Source organism: Xyrauchen texanus, chromosome 2, assembly GCF_025860055.1.
Source record: "Xyrauchen texanus isolate HMW12.3.18 chromosome 2, RBS_HiC_50CHRs, whole genome shotgun sequence".
Lineage (NCBI taxonomy): Eukaryota > Metazoa > Chordata > Actinopteri > Cypriniformes > Catostomidae > Xyrauchen > Xyrauchen texanus.
In genome coordinates, this window is record NC_068277.1 from 18,424,585 (window position 1) to 18,447,819 (window position 23,235).

The following is a 23,235-nucleotide window of genomic DNA, read 5'->3' on the forward strand; positions in this document are numbered from 1 at the left end:
TTGGCGCTAGATGTGGGCGTGTCCAGCGACGCGACAAAGTTGGGAAAAGTTCAACTTTGGAGCGACTAACGGAAGCGACAGCCAATAGGAGAGACGACGGGAGAGCTCACGTGATCCTTCTCTCTTTCTCTCAGCTCCTGCAGTAACGGAAAGATGGATGAAAGGCTAATTCTTGCTGTTAGAAATGTTCCAGTGCTCTATGATATGTCTCTTCCCACGTACAAGGACATTTTAAAGAAAAATACTGCGTGGAAAGGAGTATCTGAGATCGCGGGGATTTTATGGACCCAGACAGACCGACATTTGCATTTTCAGCCGCAGATAAACAGCCGCTCTGGCAAACAGCACGCCTTGTTTCTCATTCATCTTTGATATAAAGCATTTTATGTACTGATTCCATTTATATTTAGTTTTTTCCCTACAAAATGTTTGTTTTTATTGGCAAGAAAAGAGATTCGCTGTCAACAGCAATGGAATGACATCCGTGAATGTCATTTATAAACGTTACTAGGCAACCAGTAGTGGGAACACCCACTAGCGACTTCACCGCCAGCCACTGGCGACCTGCAGCGATAAAGTCGCTGGCAGTGTGTACGCAGCTTTAGAAACATAACATTGATTATCTGGAACCACAAAGTCTAAGTTGGTCAGCAGATAATCGTAAAAGGGTCAAAGGTAATAGGAAATCCAACAGAACTCTTCTGGTGCCAGAGGGTGACTGACCGATATCGAATCACCTGGCTCCAACCACTCCAACAATTACTGTAATCAATTTAGAGAAATACTATAGAAGATATTGAGAAATACAAAGGAAAAAGAAAAGACTGCATCTTTAGAGAAAGAAAAGACGTATTAATGCTGAATGTCAATGAGAACCAGGCTGAATTTTTTCCATTTCTTCTAGAACAAAACATTGAGATAAAATACAGCTTGCACGTATACACATTTAGAGCCTGCATACTCTGAATATTTCTAGGTATAAGGGTAAAGAAGGTTTATTCTTGACCTAAAACTTAAATACATCTTAATTTTATCAATGATTGATTAACTATAACTCACATGTATAGTTGTTCTCTGAGAGCCGGGCTAAATGAGTAAGCACTGTTATGGTATTCCTGACCCTCAGTCACACCTTAGAGGTCAAATACATGAAAGACCAGTACCATTCATAATTATAACTTGAATAAATGCACATGATTAAAAAACGCTTTGATTACTTTTGATTATAACAATTGCTAGTGAATGTATTCAACTCATCAGTAGCCAAAGAGAGAAAGCGAAACCTGCCCCTTCAGTAGTAAAGGATCATATTTAATGGATGTAAGTTTTCAAAATTATTTCTCTTACAGCATGAGTTAAAGTCCTGCAACAGTGTGTTGTATAGATTATGGTGTAACCAACCCGTTTTTTGTTATTTAAAGAAAGATATGCACTCAGCACACATAACTCTGAGGCAAATCATTCAATGTGTTTGTAAAGTACACAGTCACCTGATTTACCTCTCAAGTTGCATTCCTGAAAAAGGGCATCACTTATGTATTACTGTGAAACACATTTTTAGCATCACAATATATTTTGATTGGTTGTCTCTTATCTCAGAGGTCATGGTTTATTTTTATTGGACTTTTGGAGTTGTCTTAGCAAAGATTGCTTGTGATTGGCCTGCTACCCTCAAAAGCTTTTGTTATTGCTGTTTCTATCATTTTTAGCTGGGGAACACAGTAACAGATAAATATAAAATAAAGCTGAAGTACCAATCACACCTTCAATTATTTCTACACATAAACAACTCACGGAAGAAGTAGAAGAAGAAGATGACGAAGAAGAAAAATTGAGAAAAGGCTAACTGTGCATCTATTTGTGTCATATTTTTGGGACTACAAAACTGTTCCTCGTCCTCCCTGATCTTGCACAGCAGCAGTGCAAGATGGCTCACTGGAGAAATGCGTACTTGCGCAGCTCCCAGGGCCAGCTGTGTGCAAACGTTTCTGTCCCGAGAGGGGCTTCTGTCAGGGAGTACCAGAGTGGGCAGTGAGTGTTGTCCTGGATTTGATAATGAACTTATGAGAATTGACTTAATAAATCCACAGGTTAGTAATAATAATTTCAATGTTAATAAGTAGTAATATTATTTATATAAAAATCATAAACATTAAATTATTTTTATTTTTTACTTTAATTTTGTATAAGTCAACACCTTTATTTTGGTCATACATTATACACACAGTTTTTTTTTTTTTTTGCATATATACAGTGAAATGTATTAGTTAAGCTAAGCTGGGGTCAGAGTGCGGGGTCAGAGTGCAGGGTCAGCCAATACAGTGCCCCTGGAGCAGATAGGGTTAAGGGCCTTGCTCAAGGGCCCAACAGTGGCATCTTGGTGGTGCTGGGGCTTGAACCCCTGACCTTCTGGTCAGTAACCCTGAGCCTCAACCACTGAGTCACCACTGCCCCAATAAACTAGTAAAAAACTACAGTAAGTAAAAATAAATAAATAAATAAATAAAAGACAATTTTAGCACTGGAGCAAATACAGAATAATTTTGTTCCCACTGGTCTAACAAACTTAGTGAGTTCTTTGGATACAAATTACACAAAACTTCACTTCACTTCAGCCATCTCCATGTCATCAGTTTGATTTAGATTTTTCAAATAAATGTGTAAGTCATAATTGACATGGAGTTAGGTCAAAATAAAAAAATAACATAACATTAATCAACAAATTCATTTATTCCTCTTACAAGGTTAATGTCACCCTCAAGATTTCATCTCAACCAGGGGCGTAGATTCCATGGGGAGGTAATAATTGAAACAAGCAAGTTCAATGGAAACATACATTTGTCACAATGTAACTCAATGAAAAAAAATTGTTAAAAAGAATATGAACTGGAAAGATGCACAATCATACTGCTGATTGCTCTATGATGATCTGTCCAATATCGAACGTGAAGGTGTACAACAACTTTCTAATAATCCATATTTGTTCTGGGAAATTGGTTCTGGGTAAATAGAACGGATCCTGAACAAGGCCTGGTCTTGGAAGGAGAGTTTCAGTGTCTTGCTATGAATAGGGTGGCCAGACATCCCGTTTTCCCCAGGACAGTCCCATATTTAACCCTCTAGGGTCGACGGACGTTCTATTTGACGGTTTAAAACATTTGTTCTCAAACCTCTTGCTGTACTTGTGTTTGCCATAATAAAGAGGATCTCAGGCTACCAGCGGCAGCGTCCTAGAAGCCCATGCGCATTATCTGATTATGCTGACTTTTATTTTAATCAAGTAAAAATCAAGCATGTATTTTGATAACACTCTTGTTAAAGATTTTATTTTAACAAATGTACAGAAAATTCTCAACAGTAAGAGTGAAAAATAAATGTTAGAATGATATTGTTTTTACTTTATGGAAGTGTTTCTCAATGTTCACTTTATTATGCATGCAGTTTTGGCACTTTTATACATTTACAGCATTTTTAATACATTTCTGTAAAATATTTCTAAATAAAGCATGTAAAATAAATGTAAAATGACTTGCATTTTCTTTATTAAATGTAAAATATTTCAGATAAGCTCACATGCAACCATCATGTAGAAGATTGCAAGTGCATAAATTATATAAAGAATTCTTAAAACACTGCCGTTACACAAACACATACTATATAATTGTGTTTTGACACAGGAAAAAAGTTCAGCAATTAGTCCCCACTATAATACTTCAAAGATAAGATTATTTGGTATTGATGAATGGGTGGACCTGCTTTGAAATCAAGTACTCCTTTGAGTCACTCTTTTTTCAGCTTCTTATTCCAGCTTTCTAAATTCTCTTCCCTTTCCTTCAGCAAGAATCGCACTGTTAAACTGGACCCTTCAAAACAGAGAGATCAAGACAATCAACAGTGGTAGTAGACACCCATGCTAATACAAATGATTTATTTTAATGACAAAAAACACATTATGGCATTATAAATAATGACATTTGTTAAATGTGTAACTGTGAAAAGCATATATTTAACATTTACTTTATAGAGCAAATTGTGATTTTACCTAATATGAGAAGAAGTATGTAACCCATAAGCAAGTATGGGAAATAAATGTATATTGATGCAGATACTTTACGTTGGAAAGAATACATTCCTTCAGACTCAAAGTATAGCAACATATGTAAAATGCTTGTACCTAAAAAAGAAGAAAAACAGGAAAAAATCTATTACCATCCATTATAAAAAAGTTGTAACATGCCATTTTACATCTCAAGCAAGGTTCTATTTTTGCTCGATTTAGTCCTTACAAATGACTTTTGTTGGTGTAACCTTATGTTAGTTAAGTTGATTCAATCATTTGAAATCATATTTTTGACTTTATCATGCTGTAAGCGATTTTAACTGTTCTGGAACTTCCACCAGATTTAGCCACTGATTAGCCACATCCCATCTTTTCAAATCCCCATACTCTAAAGACACGTGCTCACACATATACACACTTGGAGACCACTGTATTAGAGCAGATGGAGGGTGGGTGTAACCCCTGAACGTTTTGCCGTCCAACAATAAGTGCTTTGCGGGAGCAGGACACCATAAAAACACTTAAACAAGATTTCACCGTGAGAGTGTGTTGGCACATACAGCATGGGCTGCCCTGTCAACATGCACAAAGATTGACAGGCAGAAACTGCGGCCTGTGGACATCTTTTTTGCCACTGTTTAATGAGCCTGTTTAGCACAGACTCAGAGACAGATGTTATACTCATAGCACCTATTTCAATGATGTCTGACAGGTAAAAATGACTTTTTCTGGATGTAACTTAATTTTAAAAATCCTTTACAGCGCCTTTAAGTTTTATCAAATGAAGAACATTTGTAGGTTACTTAAAACTAATAATAATAATAATAATAATAATAAACATATTCTGTGTCATGCAGCTCATTTTGTGTTTTCTACTTTCTACAATTTGAAATCAAGACAATGCCAAAAGTGTGTCAATTGAATCTTTATCATACTTGGGCATGCTACAGCAAGAGCGTGCTATTTCAACACATTTCCTGGCCTACCCCTAAAGCAATTCAAGTCAACATACTCTCCTTAAAATCACTGTGCTAACTCATTTAGGGCTGATTCAGACCTGTTTCCAATCAAATTGAAGTGTGCTTTAAGCTCTGGAAAAAAATTCGGAGAAAATTATATAATAAAATATAAAATAATAATAATATACAAGTATGGGAAAATCCACTGCTAGATGTGTGTTATATGATTTTAAATCCATGACCTGGAAGCTGAAGAACGAAGCTGCCTATGCGAAGTGCATTTAAAATCTTTTATTTCACAACTTGCTATGGATTATCCCGCTTATACCATGGTCACTTGCCAGAATTGATTAGTTACAGCTGTAATATATTTCTTGTAGTGCAAATTTTGACTGGAAGAATAAAAAAATAATGGTTAATTTTATCTAAGGTCCTTTAGATCTGCAGCTCCGCCTGTTCAGAGAAAAAGTAGCGCACCCACACTTTGTCAAAACTGTGAATTTAAATGCACAATCCAGAAATAACAACATCCACAGAATGTAGAGGGGTTGACACCCCAGAAGAAATGTATTGTTTCATTTTCACATTAATGTGGAAAAACTGACGTTACGTGGCAGTGACAGTAAAAGTAGCACTTACTGTATAATAAAAGGTATACTGTATAATTGTTATGTTGCTATGGTTACAAACATCACATTAATATCAAACAGTGATTAAAACTGACCGGAAATACATTCAATGGTTTAAACTGCATACATTCCAGCCAATCAGAATCGAGTATTAGAACAGACCATGGTATAAGGGGAAGATATAAACTTGTTATTATTTTATTATTTTATTAAATTCTAGATTGTCAAAATGTTGCATTTAATGTTTACTTCAGAGCCATATCTATCATTTATCTCTGGGCCTAGATTTGCATAGGCTATGTTACAATAATGACAGTAATAGTAACACATCACTAATTCTGTGACATTAAAAATAAAGTTAAACATATTTAACCTTCAGTGATAGCAGACAACAAGTACACTGGGAGTGACAGTGTATGGTGTGCCCACAACACATTAAAAGATGGTGTTCCTATGAGGCAAAATAACTCATGTGGATACCTGTAAGACAAACAAACAAAATGATGGCCAAAAGAACTACCACAGGTTTAAGCATTTACTATCCACTGTTACATTAGGTTGACCACATGCTCTAAAAGATGGTGTAAATATCTACATTATATTGATAGACCCCTACATTGATTGCACAGTCACTTTACTGTTATGTTAAGTATGTGTTATGCTACTCTACATAAAAATAACCACAGCATTATTCACAGAAGCCTACTGAATGGTTAATCTGTTTACATGGAAGACACAAACCTTAGAAGGCCCAGTATGTTCCACAGATAAAACTGCACACACACTATTTGTTTACTCTGAAACTCCTCTAGACTGATGAGGAGAAACAGAAGGACATTTCTCTCCATTACCTTTAATTGGAAAACAGCATTAATGATGTCATAAGTGTGAATAGAGTATTTTTTCCCAATGACATTAGGTTTAAAATATAGCTCTAACCGAATTGCATTTTATAATGTGGCCACCTTCAGTCAGGCACTTCCTTATTATTATGTGGTATGTGGCAACAGATTGGCAGATATTTTTAAATGTTAGAAATCAGGAACAGGAAGAGGAACTTGGATTTGCAAGAGAGATTGGTCTTAGAGAAACGATTGTGTAGTATGGTTGTGTTCATTTGTTATATTGCTTTAGGTGCAACAGTGCAAATACATGGTTTAATTCATTGGAGATGTGAAAACAGTCTATACATAATCATTATACCTGCATAAACCGTGGGAAAAGTCTGCACTCCTCAAACCCATCTGCTATGTGAAACAGTTCTAACAATGACAGAAGCTGACAAATGCCCATCATGACCCCCACAAAATAGAAGGTGCCAGCTTGAGCATCTAAAAACAAGAAATCATCATGAAAAGACAGTGATTAATACATGTGAGTATAAGTCTTGTAAGAGTCTAACAAGAAATTATAAGAATATTAGCATTTCACAATTCATATAATTTGTCTATCTTTGAGCTGTGTAGATATCAAGAACCCTTTTTTAGAGTCCACAAATTCCAAAACGTCACTTGGGCACAAATGGGAGAGATGTAAATAAACTGCAGATTTGCTTCACAGCCCTGTTTATTTACATGAACAGAAGTTTATAGCTTGTTTTGTTGCTTACCACCACCAAACGAGAGAAATCTGACTGTCATGTTCGCAAAAATCCACGTATGTCCACAGAACTGAAGCAAGTTGTATAAAAAGAGATATGTGAGACTGAGGCTATACCTGTGAAAGATCAGATCCATTTTGTTCTTAATAGTACAGTAGCTTTCATGACCTATCCATGACTCATAAATACAGCAAAACATCTCCTAATAGAAGTGAATTAACAGCATCACTGCTATTAAAACGAGATGGGGGTAGTTGTCACACTTTTAACTATTATTTTTGAAAGCCAATTTCTATGAAGATCAACATCTTGAAGAAGAAAAAAGCTATTGAGCATTTATACCTCTATTAACCAGGATCTTGTTGTCACAATGCACATTTTGAGCAAACAATATTTGCAGAAAAATAGCTAAATATAAATCACCCAATACAGCATGCCCATTGTGTTATTTATGGCAGGTTCCACTGTGACATCTAACCCCAGATAGTATGACAACATGCCCTGGTTTTGAGTCAATGCAAGTTTAATGAACTGACCCATATTTTTAATAATTGTGGAAATGTTTAATAGTTTAGCTGCTTCGCCAGTTTAATATGTGTCTATACAGAAATTGACTTTCAGAATGAATCTGCCCTTAGAAAAAGTGTGATATTCCCCATCTCCACTATATGTTAAATAGCATATCCTCTTTAAACATTGTAAAGGGGCGTTCAGACAGGACAAGTTATTGCATTCCACCAGCACTTTTTTTAATTGTTTGATGGCTGCGTTTCCCAAAAGCATAGCAAGCTTACGTTGATCGTAGACCAGTGGCTCCAATGGTTTCTACGATCTACTGAGGCTTACGGTGCTGTTAGGAAACGCATCCTACACTGTTTAGTATCTCTCTGTGTCCGCGTCTAGCGCCATGGGCGTTTCTTTTCCATTCCTTTGCGCTTTCTCTTGCTGTTGTTTCTGGAACACAAGAACGCGTCCTTTGTGAACGCGGCATAATGCCCAAGTCAGTTTACATGCTGTACGAATAGCTTACAGATCGCTCTTAGGCGAGAATATTTTGGGTAAAGCAGCGCGTTTATGTTCGTCATAACTGTATTATGTCATCAGTACACACGTCACGTTAACGGCATAGATATTTACCTCATTTCTCCAACGTTTCAGTATAGTGATAAGGCAAAATAAAAAATGATACATAAAATGGTAAAATGTGAGGAAGTTCTGGTTACAGAACTTCCCCGCTGACGTAAAGAGGGCAGGTCTAATATGGGCATCCCCAACACACTCTACAGAAAGCTGTTTTCTTGCATTCAAACAGGACTTAGTAATATTATGACGTAATCATAAACCATTTTAAGTGGTCTTAGCCTGTTTTAAGTAAAGTTACTAAAGCAACGTCTTATAAACAGCCACAACATAAACTTGAAACATGCAATACAAGTCAAGCTTAAATAATGGAAATTATAAAAATATGCACAATACAAAGGAACAAAAGAGCTACTGATGTGTTTTAATCTTGTAGCTAGCTTTACAGCTTTAGCCAGCTAAGTGTTTTTCTAAATGTCTAAAAATGTACACTGAATTTGTGTTCTTTTGTATTCTGTGCATTTGTATATAACTTCTGTTGTCTTATAACCACTTAAAAATATCTTATGGATGTTTATAAGAAAATATTGCTTTTGTTACTTAACTTAAATCATGTCTAATTCATCTAAAACAAATATATACAAAAATATATATCTTCTGCAGATATCATTTAATGTTGGTCATGTCATAATGCATCATAGTTTAAGAGATTACTATGAATAAGAATTATAATGTATTAAAATTGTTTTAACAATTATGAATCATTTAATGAGACATTATAAATGCATTATGAATAATTTTTAATGCCTTTACAATGCTTTATAAATATGGGCTTCATAGAAAGTGTTCCTGAAAACGGTAAATATGATGTTTACTATTTTTAGCAAACACTAAATAGATTGTCAAAGATTCATCAGGCCATCTTTCTTCTGGAGAGTGTTTTCTACATACAATGGACATCAATGAGCACTTTGTCATTGATCTCTCATATATAGTTTTATTTATTATTATTATTAAATACCCTTGAAAAAACAGTTCCCTTGAAATTTGTATGAAATTTACATTTGGCTGTCCTGTTGCCCAGACAATGTGAATACACTGTAAATTTGCACATAGTTAGTTTGCCTGGTTAGTGAGTGTGTAGTAAAAAAAGCACATCTGCATTTACTTTTACTAGGGTTCCGGTCCAACTCCACACTCATGGCAGCCCGGCAAGCATGTCGGCCATCTCGGCGTCAGCCTCAGACTGGGCGGGCCGACCCGAAGGCAGCAGCCCAGTTGAGTCTTCTGTGTCAGATGCCGGGATGCTTTCCGATGCAGCGGTGAATTCTTCATCCAGCTCGGCGGGTCCAAGGGAGTAGTCGGACTGGCCGTGAGCAGAAAGCCGCTGTAGATCCAGCAGCATTGCTCTGCAGAGGTAAGTGGAACTGGAGTGATCTCAGCTCGCTGATCGCACAACCGCTAGGCTCCGAAGAAAAAGAAAGACCCCTAGTGTCGCTTCGTTCCACACAACGTCGAGTCAGCGGGGAACTATGACTTAAGGTCCACTTAGCAGCAAAGTGTCCATCAGTTGAACCTTACAAATTGCTTGTTTCAAACGGCCCTCCAAAACTGCTATTTATGAGCACTTCGGTTTGGAATGACCCTTCAAATGACCCTTTGGAGGCTGCATTACCCCTTTGGACCCAGGGAGAATTTGCAGTGTGGGTATGTTTGTGAGGGGCACGTAAATGTGGTGCCCTGTCATTTTGTTGGAGATAATCAGGAGAAAGTGATATTAGTGTGATAAAGAGACTTACAATAAATTAATTTGTAATGAAAGATTATGATCAGCTGGATTAAATTGTTAAATTAATTTGTTTAGTTTTATTTAGTTAAATGCAGCATTTCAGAATAAACATGTAGGATTATTATTTTTTTTTTTTTCATTTTCATGAATACATTTCATTTTCATAATTAAGGGAGAAACAACTAATACTCTGAAAAGTTGCCATATAAAGCATTAAAGCAAAATTGAGTAAACAAACAGTTTTGTAAACAAATTTTGTAGACAAATTCTTTTGGTTTTGCCATAACAAATTCAAAATAATATCTATATTTCTTCATTGTTATTCAGGGCGTGCACAGACATTTTGAGGGGCAGTGGCCCAAATAAAAAAAGGGGCACTAAGAGGGTGGGTAGGGGGTGGCTACTTGTTAATACAAATGATCCAGTTGTTACAAATATACAATTAAAAAAAGTGAAGACAGTACACACTCTAATAAATTTCAGACTTTATAAATGCTTTGATAGAAAATCACAATTACGCATTGCTGATAATAACAGAAACTATTTACTGTTTTAAATTTTTATATTTACCTGTTCCATTTACAGCAAATCCTTTTTATTTGGTACCATGTCCTGAAAGATCTTGATAACCTCATCTTTTATTTGGGATATCCCAAAATGTCTGTACACGGCCCTGTCTGTCTCATTGTATTGCCTTTCTTTCTCAATCTAAAAATTTTCTGTCTCTTGCTCAGTTCCAAGACTTCCACTTTTACTCTGTTGAGTTGAGTCTGAGGCTGTTTCATCTTAATATAGAGAATGAATAACAAACCTTTTATAATCATATTGTAAACACAATTGTTAGGCTTAGTGCTAATTCAATTTATGTTGTAGTAATGCAATTACTCTTCCATTCAAATAATTGCATGACTATCTTTCTTTTTATCACACTCTAGCATATTCCTTTACAGCCTACCTGTAACTGTCTGATTTGGCTGATGCTCAATGGGCTCTCCCTCACTCTCTAAGCCTGCCTCTGCCTCATCTTCAATGAAAGTAGAAGTATTAAACATTGAATTTCATATTATACAGCATAAATCTATATTATATACTATACTATGCTAATTTACAACTAAATTAGAACATTTATATTACCATTTTAACTATTTATAGCCCTACTATTAATATGGTCTTAATAAAATAATATAAATAGCATATGATGTGTTATAGATTACTAGTATCAACTAAGATTATAATGGGAAATATACTTAATTACAAGAATTAAAGTGTGATAAACTGTCTGCTAAATATTCTATATTTATTCTTGGCTTGCTGGAGCTTTGAATCCATGTTTGCAATGTTGAACTGCCTTTAGCAGCCTCTCTTCACTCTTTCTCTCTCTCTCTCTCTCTCTGTTTGTCTTCTTTTTGTGAAGGCATTGTTTTATTTTTTATAAAAAAAAAAAATAGTCTACAAAGTGTGCCAACAGCCAATTTGGTGTTATTTATATTAGATCTGATCGGGTAAAATAATTTGATTAGACAAGCATTCTAATTCTAAGAACGTGGATATTTTGTACATGTTGTTAGCACTATTAGAAAACCAAGAGCAAAACATTACCGACAGAAATACAAAAACAAACTACCAAATTACTAATTCCACGGATCAACCACTGTAATGTGGATTGTAATGCATCTCTACCTGTTAATGTGACGTGTGACGACCTTCTTGACCTGTCCTCTCACTCTCCACTCTCCAGAGAGCGCCACGGACACATACTGTGATTGATGCTGCTGAGCGAGCGGGAAAACCCAGAGCGGATTAGCAGAATCAGTGGATCTTTAACGGAGTGACAACACAACGCTTTGAGCTGGGTGTGCGAAAGTGGCACCTCAGTCGATGAGGGCAGAGGGGCAGTGGATTTGGCCACCGGGCCACCCCTCTGTGCACAGCCCTGTGGTAACGTGCATGTAAAATTAATAGCATTTTTTTAGCTTAGCGTAAAGCTAACAATTTACAAAAGGTTTATTTCTATTTCATCTGCTCCAAACTTACTTCAAACTTCTCTGTATGCTCATATGAACAGTCAAATGCACTTTGGATCACATTATTTATACGTATAAATGTTTACCATCTGAAAGGACTAAATATTAAATTAAACAAATGACAATTACATGCAAAATAATCTCTTCAGTAATCAAAATACTTTTTGAATGTAACTGTATTCCAATATTTAAACTGTAACTGTAGTGGAATTATATTTTGTATTTTAGATACATAATCCCGTTACATGTATTCCGTTACTCCCCAACACTGTTAACACACATATATCATCTGCCTTTTTTTGGACAGCTCTACTCTTATTAAAATATTCAATTATCCTTTTAGTATCCCCACACACGTCTCCCTTTGGATCATACAAAGTTTGACAGAAAGAGTCTGTATTGCTCCCTAGAGAAGCCAAGCTGCATTTCTTTCCATTATTTTGCACCTTGATTATTAAATTAAAGATAAATAAATCAATAAATGAATGATTAAATATCTAACATATTGAATAACATTCATAATGCAGTTGTTCATAGCACATTGATTTTTAGATCATTGCATATTGCATACATGTTAATTCAATGATCAAAAATGGATTCACTGAATGATTAAATAAAAACATATTCCATATCTGGAGGTGAGAATGTAACAAACTAATACTATGCATGAACAATGTGGCGCTTATATAAATTTCACATCATCATCATAATCAACCAACTCTAATATTGAAAAGCATTGATTTTACTTATTTTTTATTCCAGGTATGTTTTGTAGGTATATATTGATCAGACTTATTACACTGTAACTTGTGTCCATGAATGAAACATTTATTTAGGTCTTAATTGTCTAAACAGTTTTCAAACTTTTCAACTTAGCTATAGAGCATGTGCTTACATTACATGCCGATATTCTGAACTAATTTCAAATAGTTCTATTCAGATGTTTCAAGATAGCTTGTAATCATTGTCTTCAACTCCTAAATGCTCAGTATAATCTCATGAGGAACACGAAATGAGGAAGAACACAGTGATCGTGTTTTGATGACAAAGGATTTCACATACTGTTGTTTCCTCTTAAAATCCCTCCCAAATTTTGCAACACAATCTTTATGTTCTCCGTACACTGTATCAAAGCTCTCGTAATATATGGGGCTTATATGGGGGCTTTTTCAATTGGTTTCTATTATTCTAGGCTTATATAATGGATACTTGACAATAAAATTATTTTCTGCTACTATACTTTTATATTTGGTGTGGTATAACTTTTTGTAATCAGTTACATACAATTTTTTATACAAAGTTAATAAAATAAAATTTTAAGTAAACAGACCTTTCTGATGTTGATTTTTTTTCTTAACTTGAAATATCGAGTAAGCTAACTCATAGCTAATGCATTTGATACTTAACTTTACGTTTTACTCTTTGGCTGAACTTAAAATCACAATGTAGACTCAACTTAAATATGACAAATAAAGGGAAACTAGTTAGCTAGAACTAAAAAGCTAGAAAAAGCTTGTACAGAGAATGTTAGCATGCTGAATGAATTCTAATTGGATAAACCATGCTTTGATTAGCATAGCAATTACTCAACAAGTATATCAACATACTGCAGATTGTTCTAATAGTGTACCTGTCCTCAAGCTAATCTCAAGATCCACTATTCACCATAATCCTTCAAAAATGTAACATGACAGGAACTCTTCTAAACAACATTAAACACTAACAAGTATCTCCCTTTACATTCATCTTGCACAAAAACACACTATATAACACTTAATTTTAACATTTACTCTCCCTGTCAAGTGCCATGTAAAGCATGCTGGGAAATAAAAATCCCTTTCCCAGTTTCAGTTAATTTTAAGTTCCTGTACATTTAAAGTACAATAAACTCAAAACTATTCAAGTTACTTAAAAGGGTTGTGAACTCAAAAGAAAGAGAAAGTTCTAAATACTCATCAAGGTTCATTTATTTAAACTAATTTGTATGATTCCATTTTTCCTAACTCAAAATGATTTATTATTTTGAACATTAGGGTTTACAGTTGTTACCACCTACAATATCAGAAGGTTTGTTTAACAGAAGGCTAACAGAAAAATACATTCATTACAAAATGTTTTTTTTTACATAATTTAAATAATTAAACTAGTAGAAAAATCTCACAGAAACAACATTTAACGATTTGTTAATCAGCTTCTACTGTACATTCTGTTTGATTACTTGATAATATCGCAAAGAAACCGAGCCAAACATGAGCGATTACCAAAAGTTTTTACAGTAAACAACAAAAAACACAATAGTTCCTTTGTAATAAGTTGCTAATTTATAATATCTGCAAGCTTAAGACAGAATGACAGTGGATAATGGCACAATCTCCAAAATGTTTGGATCTTTCTTCATCTTATTTTTTTCCTTTTTGCATTTTGATGGTCTCATAAGTGTCCTGATCATGGGGCTTGAGACCCTGAGGTTTGGAGGAGAGAAAGGGACAAAACAGATGTGGCAAAGAGTAAGAAGCTTGCCATTAGAAGCTCACCAGACCAACCACAATGCTGAGTAAATAAAAGCATTATAATATGCTTTGTAGCATAAGTTAAATACCATCAAAATGCTGCATTAAATTATGACATGAGCTGTGCAATATAAAAAACAGTGTTTAATGCCGGGTACCTTGGATTTCAATTCAGTACAGTACAATTATAGAGTAAGCAAGCCTACTTAAGTCATATAATAAGAATTTAAATATATGGTGGATTTATTTTGTATCAAATAGATATTTATATCAGTGATTCTAATAGCCTAGATATTATATCAGTAGAATATTTTCTATCTATGAGACTTGCAACATCTTATCATCAAAGAACTGCATATTTTTATTTATATTAATTCTTAATATTAAAAAAGCTTTCATTATTAAGTATATGGCAGCATGGAGAATTAAACAACAAAAAAACAACAAGAATACCTCATAAACCCCTTCACCGACATCTTTCTTCTGTAAAACATAATTTAATAAATACATAAATTAGAAAGGCTGCAACAAAGATGCATGTACACACAGTGCTTCAAAGGTGCCTGCTTCAAATGCTTTTGAAGGAACAGTGACATTGTCATTTGTGGTCAAATTAAGTTCAAATAACTTTCCTTTTGTTCAGTTTCATTGATAATGTAACATACAATACATTATTTCAACTTCTGTTAGAAACATTTGGCAAAGGATGCATACTTAAACCTGTACAGAAAGAGTTTATATTGTGTGAAAGATAAGGTTGCATGTTTAAAAACAAAGAAATACACTTATTTTTAGAGAGTACTTCACACACTGTACAAGCAACATGTACAAGTGTGAAAGGGGAGGGTAGGGACATTTAGCAAAATCTGTCTGCATGTTTGTCTGTCTGTCTGTCTATCTATCTATCTATCTATCTATCTATCTATCCCACTGTAACAATAATCTTACTACAGTGTAACATTCTAAATACTATGTTCCCCTTTTTGCTTAATGGCATCATGCACACCAATGTCACCTCCTTTGTACAAAAGGTCAGGTTTCACATACCAAATGCTAAGAAATTGAGAAAACCTTAAACTCAGTGTTACACTGATAATACTGTATAATGTGGTATTAACATATTTGTATTGAATTTGAAAAGAATGCCAAATAAAACAATTTTCACTGGGGCACTCAGACATATTTAAGGGCAGTCTTACCCCTGTGTGTGGGTTATTCTCAGCTTTTCTCTGTAGCTGTACAAAAAAAAGAAAAAAAAGAAGTTACTTTACCTTCATAAAAAAGTCTACAGAACATTCAATCATCAAATTCTATCTTGGATTTTGACTAAGTTATCTAATATTCCAAGGATTCCCAAACAATAGAACATGCAAACAATGCTTGATTTCATGACAATGATATGAGAGTAATTCACTTTCAGACTTGTTTGCATTGTTTAAAAACGAGTAAAACAAAGTGTTTTTAAAGAGTTTACATATACAATACCTTCATTCTGCAGTAAAGGACAGTGAGAGTAATCCCATAAACAAACAGAATGGCATCCAAGATGTAGCATATCTCAGGGGCTGTCAGGTTTTGAGCATCTATCAAAACAAATTAATTTAATTTGCAACTCAATCATTGTACAACAAATGAAGTCTATTATAATAAGTATTCTACATGGGAAGAGGTGTTGATATTATAAATAGGAAGGAGTTGATGCATCATTAATTGTATTATGTCAAAGCATTTGTGATGTCAATGTTAATACAAGATAAAAGACTGGTGTTTCTGCACTTCAAGACAAATAGTAAAGCTGGCAGAAAAGGGGCTTTCAGGATATGCTTTAAGCATTAGACACTGTGAGACATTCATAGTAAATGCTTTTAAATCTGTCATTGCACAAAAAATTTTAGAAATAAAAAAGCCAAGAAAAAGATTAATCAAAAGCAATTAAATATTTTGTGAAAGACTATTGCCACAACAATGTAGTGAAGATTTAAATAATATAGTGCATCTTTACTCAGAAACTCACATGTGTAGACACAATGACTTTACTGACTCTAATCTAGTATCTAATGGCAGTAGTGACCAACACCAAGTTCAATTAAAATACAGCATTGTACAGTATACTCTATTCAAGGGCGTAGCAGCCGCGTCCCCGCACTCTCTAATAAGATGATTTTTGTCCCCCGTGCTTTTCCAAGTTAAACCCGTACTGAGTCCAAATGGTGGATTTGTATACAGTATTCTTTGAGTTTTGTTACTTTGGGCTGATTGAGCGACCATCCAGGTGAGGTTCATGAGCCGAAACAACCCTTAAGTAATAGGCCATCAGTCAGATAGCATAATCATCATGGCTCAATTCAATTCTACAAAGTTGCTTTCAACAATGCTCATTTATCCATGTTTTTATCAGCATTGCTGTTAATCTAAATTCATAATCTAGAGATAATGAACACACAAATGAGAGTTATTTATCGGCATGCCATTCCTGATTGGCAGCATTACTTGAAATGCACTGCAGGAAAAAAAAAAAGCAATCCTTCTTTTAAGGACACATTGTAAGCGGAGTTCTTATCAGCGCGTGAGTCTTCATTAAGTTATGCTTTTTACATTATGACTGACACAGATCTTCAAAAGATCATTGGAGCATTGTGAAGTTCTCTGCAGCTTCAAACGCACCACCATCATGTGTGAAGATGGGGGCCAGCTGGTCAGCACAGGATTTTTTACAAGTGCGTGAAACACCATCTGGGACCTGTCCTTTACTTGTCTTTTGTTTCTGGAAAACATGGCACACCTCCTCTTCACAGATCTTAAGTGTAGGTTGAGTAGCAGGAGAGGGGTTGCAGGAGGTGTTGATATTTGTCTGAAGTGAAGGTCAGAGCAGGTGTGGGGTGTGAGACTGGGCCGTTCAATTCTACAGTAGAACACATTCAATTTGTCAGTTGTTGGTTCCCTACAGTGTTGGGGGATGGTGTCTTGAAGTTAGTAAATTCTTTTAGGACACTCCACACTGATGCATGGTCGTTAGCTGAAAACTTGTTTTTCAGTTTATCAGAGTAGCTTCTTTCAATCGGGCGCTCCTTAAAATGTGAGCTCTCGTGACAAACGCAGAGCGGCTCACATGCACAATTTTGCATGTGACCCATTTGAATTTTACATGAGAATTTGTTATATAAAAGTACCATGGAGAAGTTCAACTATCATGTGAAACGTCTTGACAATGCCTACATACTGAACAGCACTTATGAGGGAAAGAGAAATCACCTGTTGCCCAGCACTAGCATCAGCTATAAGACTTTACACTTCAACACCCTTACTATTTATCCCAGTTAACTGTAACTGAATTTTTCATTACAACTGTGGAGCCAAGAAAATCGCAGATAGCACGGATAGTTGGAAAAAATGCATGGCTATGTACAGTAAGTACTTTGAATTTGATTAAACTGGAAAATAATCTGAAATCAAATGATTGATTATCACTTGTGCATGACTTTATTTTTTATATAATTATCTGTGTCAACCTTATTTTGTTGTGAATGTCCCAATGTGGATACAAAATTTGCACATTTCAGAGATAAATATTAAAATTATATTTTGGTTGCATTTGAGGGCAAAACATTTTTAATTGATTGTGTAAAATAGGCACATAATATCAGAATATCGATCACAGGGCCCTGAATTAAATGGTATCGCAATAAACTTTGAAGTATCTGCAAATATCGTATCTCAGACCAAGAGAATCGATATAAGATTGTATCGTAATGAAACATCCGATAGTTTGATCAGTTTTTTTTTGCCAATTTAAGCAGATTACTAGATCTGTGTTAAATTTGTAAACTATTTTTAATATCAGCTCCTGTTTTTTACTTCTGTGTTGGTGTGCAGTCGACAAACTGTAGGAAAAAAGATAGTTCTGCTGTGTTCTTAGAACTGAAGTGAATAGATAATGTGCTTAAAAATGCTTAATAATGTGCTTAATAAAAAACTTTTAAAAAAAAATACTTTTTCTACTAAAGTCTGTAGACATACACATTTTAAAGGATTAATCCTGCTTTTGATCAATGATTCAGTGACTAACTAATTTCACACAAGAAACTCATTTGTCACCTTTGCCATCACCAGAAATGGTAACTGAATCATTAAATGGATCTGAACAAATTTTGTTGAACTTAATCAAAACACTCAAGCCACTTGGATACATTTAAATCCCACAATGCACAAGCACAGAGTAAAAAATTTAATTGTTATTGATAAAATAATTTATTCAGGACCAGCTTGTGTTCAGTCTTTTATTATCATGTGCAAGTACTCCACAAGATGCCCTTTATTTTTTGCAGCTTATTTTGCTAAATTTTGCAATACTTGAATCTTTAAAAAACTACAAATATTAAAAGTAAATAATATGTATATATTAATATAATGCTTAAATCTTACTTATATATGAATATACAGTAATATATATATATATATATATATATATATATATATATATATATATATATATTTTTTTTTTTTTTTTTTTTTTTTTTCCTCAGGACACTGTATTTTAAAGATAATTTTGTAAAAATTAAAATAACTTTACAGATCTTTATTGTAAAGGTTTAAACAATGTTTTCAATGCCTATTCAATGAACCATAAACAATTAATGAACATGCAGCACCTGTGGAACGGTCGTTAAGACACTAACAGCGTACAGACTGTATGCAATTAAGGTCACAGTTATAAAAACCTAGGACACAAAAGAGACCTTTCTACTGACTCTGAAAAACACCAAAAGACAGATGCCTAGGGTCCCTGCTCATCTGTATGAAAGTGCCTTGGGCATGCTGCATGGAGGCATGAGGACTGCAGATGTGGCGAGGGCAATAAACTGCAATATCCATACTGTGAGACACCTATGACAGCGCTACAGGGAGACAGGAAGGACAGCTGATCATCCTCGCAGTGGCAGACCACATGTAAAAAAACCTGCACAGGATCGGTACATCCGAATATCACACCTGCGGGACAGGTACAGGATGGCAACAGCTGCCCGAGGAACACCAAGAATGCACAATCCCTCCATCAGTGTTCAGACTGTCCGCATTAGGCTGAGAGAGACTGGACTGAGGGCTTGTAGGCCTGTTGTATGGTAGGTCCTTACCAGACATCACCAGCAACAACGGTGGGCACAAACCCACCTTCGCTGGACCAGACAGGACTGGCAAAAAGTGCTCTTCACTGATGAGTCATGGTTTTGTCTAACCAGGAGTGATGGTCAGACTCGTGTTTATTGTCGAAGGAATGAGCAATACACCAAGGCCTGTACTCTATAGCTGGATCGATTTGGAGGTGGAGGGTCCATCATGGTCTCGGGTGGTGTGTCACAGCATCATCGGACTGAGCTGGTTGTCATTGCAGGCAATCTGAACGTTGTGAGTTACAGGGATGACATCCTCCTCCCTCATGTGGTACCCTTCCTGCAGGCTCATCCTGATATGACCCTCCACCATGACAATGCCACCAGCCATACTGCTCATTATGTAACGAGTGGGGTAACATCTCACAGCAAGAACTGGCAAATCTGGTGTAGTCCATAAGGAGGAGATGCACTGCAGTACTTAATGCAGCTGGTGGCCACACCAGAAACTGACTGTTACTTTTAATGAACTTTTGATTTTGACACCCACAATCACATTTTTCCCCATTCTGATGGCTGATAGGAACATTAACTAAAGCTCCTGACTCGTATCTGCCTGATTTTTTGCACTGCACTGCTTCCACACGATTGCCTGATTAGATTATCGCATGGATGATTGTTTGTACCAGACGTGCTGGTTTGAGCAATTCTGTGCTGATCTTATGGGATTTTCATGCACAACAGTCTTTAGAATTTACTCCAAATGGTGCCAAAAACAAAAAACAGTGTCAGTTCTGCAGATGGAAACGCCTTATTGATGAGAGAGGTCAACAGAGAATGGCCAGAATGGTTCGAACTGACAAAGTCTACGGAAACTCAGATAACCAACATGTACAATTGTGGTGAGAATAGAATCTTAAGAATGCTTTTCTGAGATGGGGGTTGGCGCTGTTTTGGCGGCACAAGGGGGACCAACACAATATTAGGCAGGTGTTTTTAATGTTGTGGCTGATCGATGTATATGGTTGTGATACACAGATCTTCAACCCTGTAATTTTCCACCACAAAAAATGTTTGAGTTGGCACAAAACGTGTTTTTAAAGAGAATCATCATTGTTTGCCAATATTTATTTATCAACTATAATGTGTCATTAACTTTATAATAAAGTGCACAGAAAGTAAATGATATTACAAGAGTTTACATGGTTATCTATTTAAATATCTATATCTAAGCTTAATGTGAAAGGGTTGAAATAATTTAGGTCTAGGTTTAGCAGCAATAATAAACATATCTTTATTTGCAAAGATGTAACCACACATTTAGGATTGAAACTGAAATGTTATTGAAAATGTGTTTATTGATCTCTAATTTGAAGTTTGGAAGGAGTCAGGAATGCATCACTCTAGGGCGGTGAGCTGATGTCCATAATGGTTATGGCCATGGTTCTTTGTGCCTGAGGTAGAAAAATTCTTGAGAGTTTAGTTAACCTTTTCAAATGTAATAAAAACAAAATAAATAAAAAGCCATTTTTAGAATATCATTATATATATAAAAAAATGTTTTTCTTTTTCTTCTGATTCCTGATATTGACCAAGAATAATCCGGTTGATCAAGATGATTTTTATTAATCCAAAAGACCAAAACAAAGAGCTCTGTGTCACAGAAAAATTGTTCTTTAGCCTACATGATTTCTTCTTAAGAACTATGGCATCAGTGAGCTTTCAAATGTATTTACATCTGCTTTTAGCACAATACACGCTGCTGAATAAATACATTTTGGCCAAACGGCTGCTATAATAATGTTTATTCATTGTGTGATTCAAGCCACCTCTCATTTTCAGAATGGGAAAGGCTACTTCCCTGGTAGCAAAGTTCCACTTCCTTTAAAATGGAAACAGGGTTTAAGTGATCAGATATAGTATGATATGCTTTGGTCCTACAGAAAAAAATATTTCTGAAAGGCGAATTTTTTGAATTATTAAAAGACAATGTAATTTACCTGAATGGTTTGACTTGACACAGCTTTTACGAAAGATTGATTAGGACAATGACATTGAGCACAAACAACACCACATTTTAAACAGCAAAAAAAGTCAACCTTGTGTCCACTAGCAAAATACAAACCATTTTTAAAGACATTGCATTCTATTACCAAAGCCAACATTTGTTCACAGTGCACAAATATTGGTGGCATTATTTAGCAAAAAAGGCAATCTTGAAACAGACAAGCTTGCAATAGCATTTATGTACAAAACACAATATCATATTAATCATATTTGATAGTCTTCACTTTCACAAATCCAGTGGACGATATGACTTAATTATGAAAAAAAAAAAAAACCTGCCAAACTAAAACTTGATGTGGTTTAGTTTGTACGCATCATTAAAAATGTTAGAAATTTTGCATAAGCAAATAAGTACAAGCTGTTTAACATATTATGTAAATAGTTATTTACATAACTATCATTATAATAATTAAGTAATTGTATGTGTAAAAATAGAAAAAAATTAATTGTATATAAAAATGGACTTTTTTGATTCCAAGTTGCTGCATAATGTTGGGTCTGGAAATATAAATAAATTGACCTTTAACTTTTCATCAATGTGAGGTGTAAAAAATAATGCTAAGTAATTCCTGACGATTGTTGTCGCTCATTTGAGATGGTCAATAACACTGAACTGGTGTAAAGACTTACCAGCACTGCCAAAACTGATCCAAAGAGAAAAAAGAGAAAAGGGGAAGCACGCCATCATCTTCATTTTCATCTATAACTCAGCCTTTCCTCAATCTTTGTATAACCTCACTGGACGTGCACCTCCAATGGGGACTTTTAGTAAATAGATGTAAAAAAAAGAAAAAAGCGCATCATAGGCAGACGAGGGAAGTTGTGGTGAAAATATGTCAGTTTGAAGCTTTAACAACCCCCCCACCCCTCAATGACGAAGAGGAAAAAGGAGTGAAAGCCATCTGGTTCTGCATTAGCCCTCATTTCCTTGTAAATGCTGAATCACCAGCTTGACCCTATCCTCTTTAAAAATTGTGCAGTAAATCAAATCTTAACAGCCTCATTTACAGATAAAGGAAGTGGTCCAGTGCTATGGCCGAAGCATTACCACTGCTTCAACATCAACGGTTTGTAAAAGAAATCTACTGCCTACAATAGTTTCATTATTCTCCAAACAGTCTATATAGATGTGTAAAACTACAAAGCTAATACATTAAGAAATCAGTTGTGCAACTGAATTTGTCAGCCAATCAACACATTCTAAAATACTGAACCCACGTATTCTGTTAGCACATTATATGCTGAATATGAGGTTTGCCAAGTGGCTGACAGTGTTTAGTGCAATCACGTGGTTCAAGTCACAAACGAAAAAGGCTACTTCCTTTTCAGACTCTACTCTAATGTTGTTGCTGTTACACATATTAACCCCATAAAAGTCCACATTTAAGCCATAAAGCATGACCAAAGGT

The 23,235-nt window shown here is 35.2% G+C and overlaps 2 protein-coding genes across 4 annotated transcripts; both read right to left on the minus strand.

The window, feature by feature from the left end:
- Window positions 1-2,761: 2,761 nt before the first annotated feature.
- Window positions 2,762-8,483, minus strand: hacd4 (3-hydroxyacyl-CoA dehydratase 4). Of its 3 annotated transcripts, XM_052148603.1 has the most exons (7): window positions 8,386-8,483; window positions 7,258-7,364; window positions 6,852-6,979; window positions 6,390-6,499; window positions 6,022-6,128; window positions 4,043-4,174; window positions 2,767-3,863 (listed from the first exon to the last, which is right to left on the minus strand). In XM_052148603.1, the coding sequence occupies exons 1-7, from the start codon at window positions 8,388-8,390 to the stop codon at window positions 3,781-3,783; spliced, it is 672 nt and encodes a 223-aa protein (XP_052004563.1). In that variant the 5' UTR covers window positions 8,391-8,483; the 3' UTR covers window positions 2,767-3,780. The 3 variants fall into 3 exon arrangements, with proteins under 3 accessions (XP_052004571.1, XP_052004555.1, XP_052004563.1); XM_052148595.1 differs by lacking the exon at window positions 8,386-8,483 and having other exon boundaries at window positions 2,766-3,863; window positions 7,258-8,379; XM_052148611.1 differs by lacking the exons at window positions 4,043-4,174; window positions 8,386-8,483 and having other exon boundaries at window positions 2,762-3,863; window positions 7,258-8,379.
- A 5,572-nt stretch (window positions 8,484-14,055) lies between these two features.
- On the minus strand, window positions 14,056-22,755 carry fcer1g (Fc epsilon receptor IgFc epsilon receptor Ig). The gene is made up of 5 exons (XM_052152120.1): window positions 22,457-22,755; window positions 16,137-16,234; window positions 15,851-15,886; window positions 15,105-15,134; window positions 14,056-14,603 (listed from the first exon to the last, which is right to left on the minus strand). Exons 1-5 carry the CDS (start codon window positions 22,524-22,526, stop codon window positions 14,541-14,543), a joined length of 297 nt encoding a protein of 98 aa, XP_052008080.1. The 5' UTR covers window positions 22,527-22,755; the 3' UTR covers window positions 14,056-14,540.
- Between the last annotated feature and the right edge of the window lie 480 nt (window positions 22,756-23,235).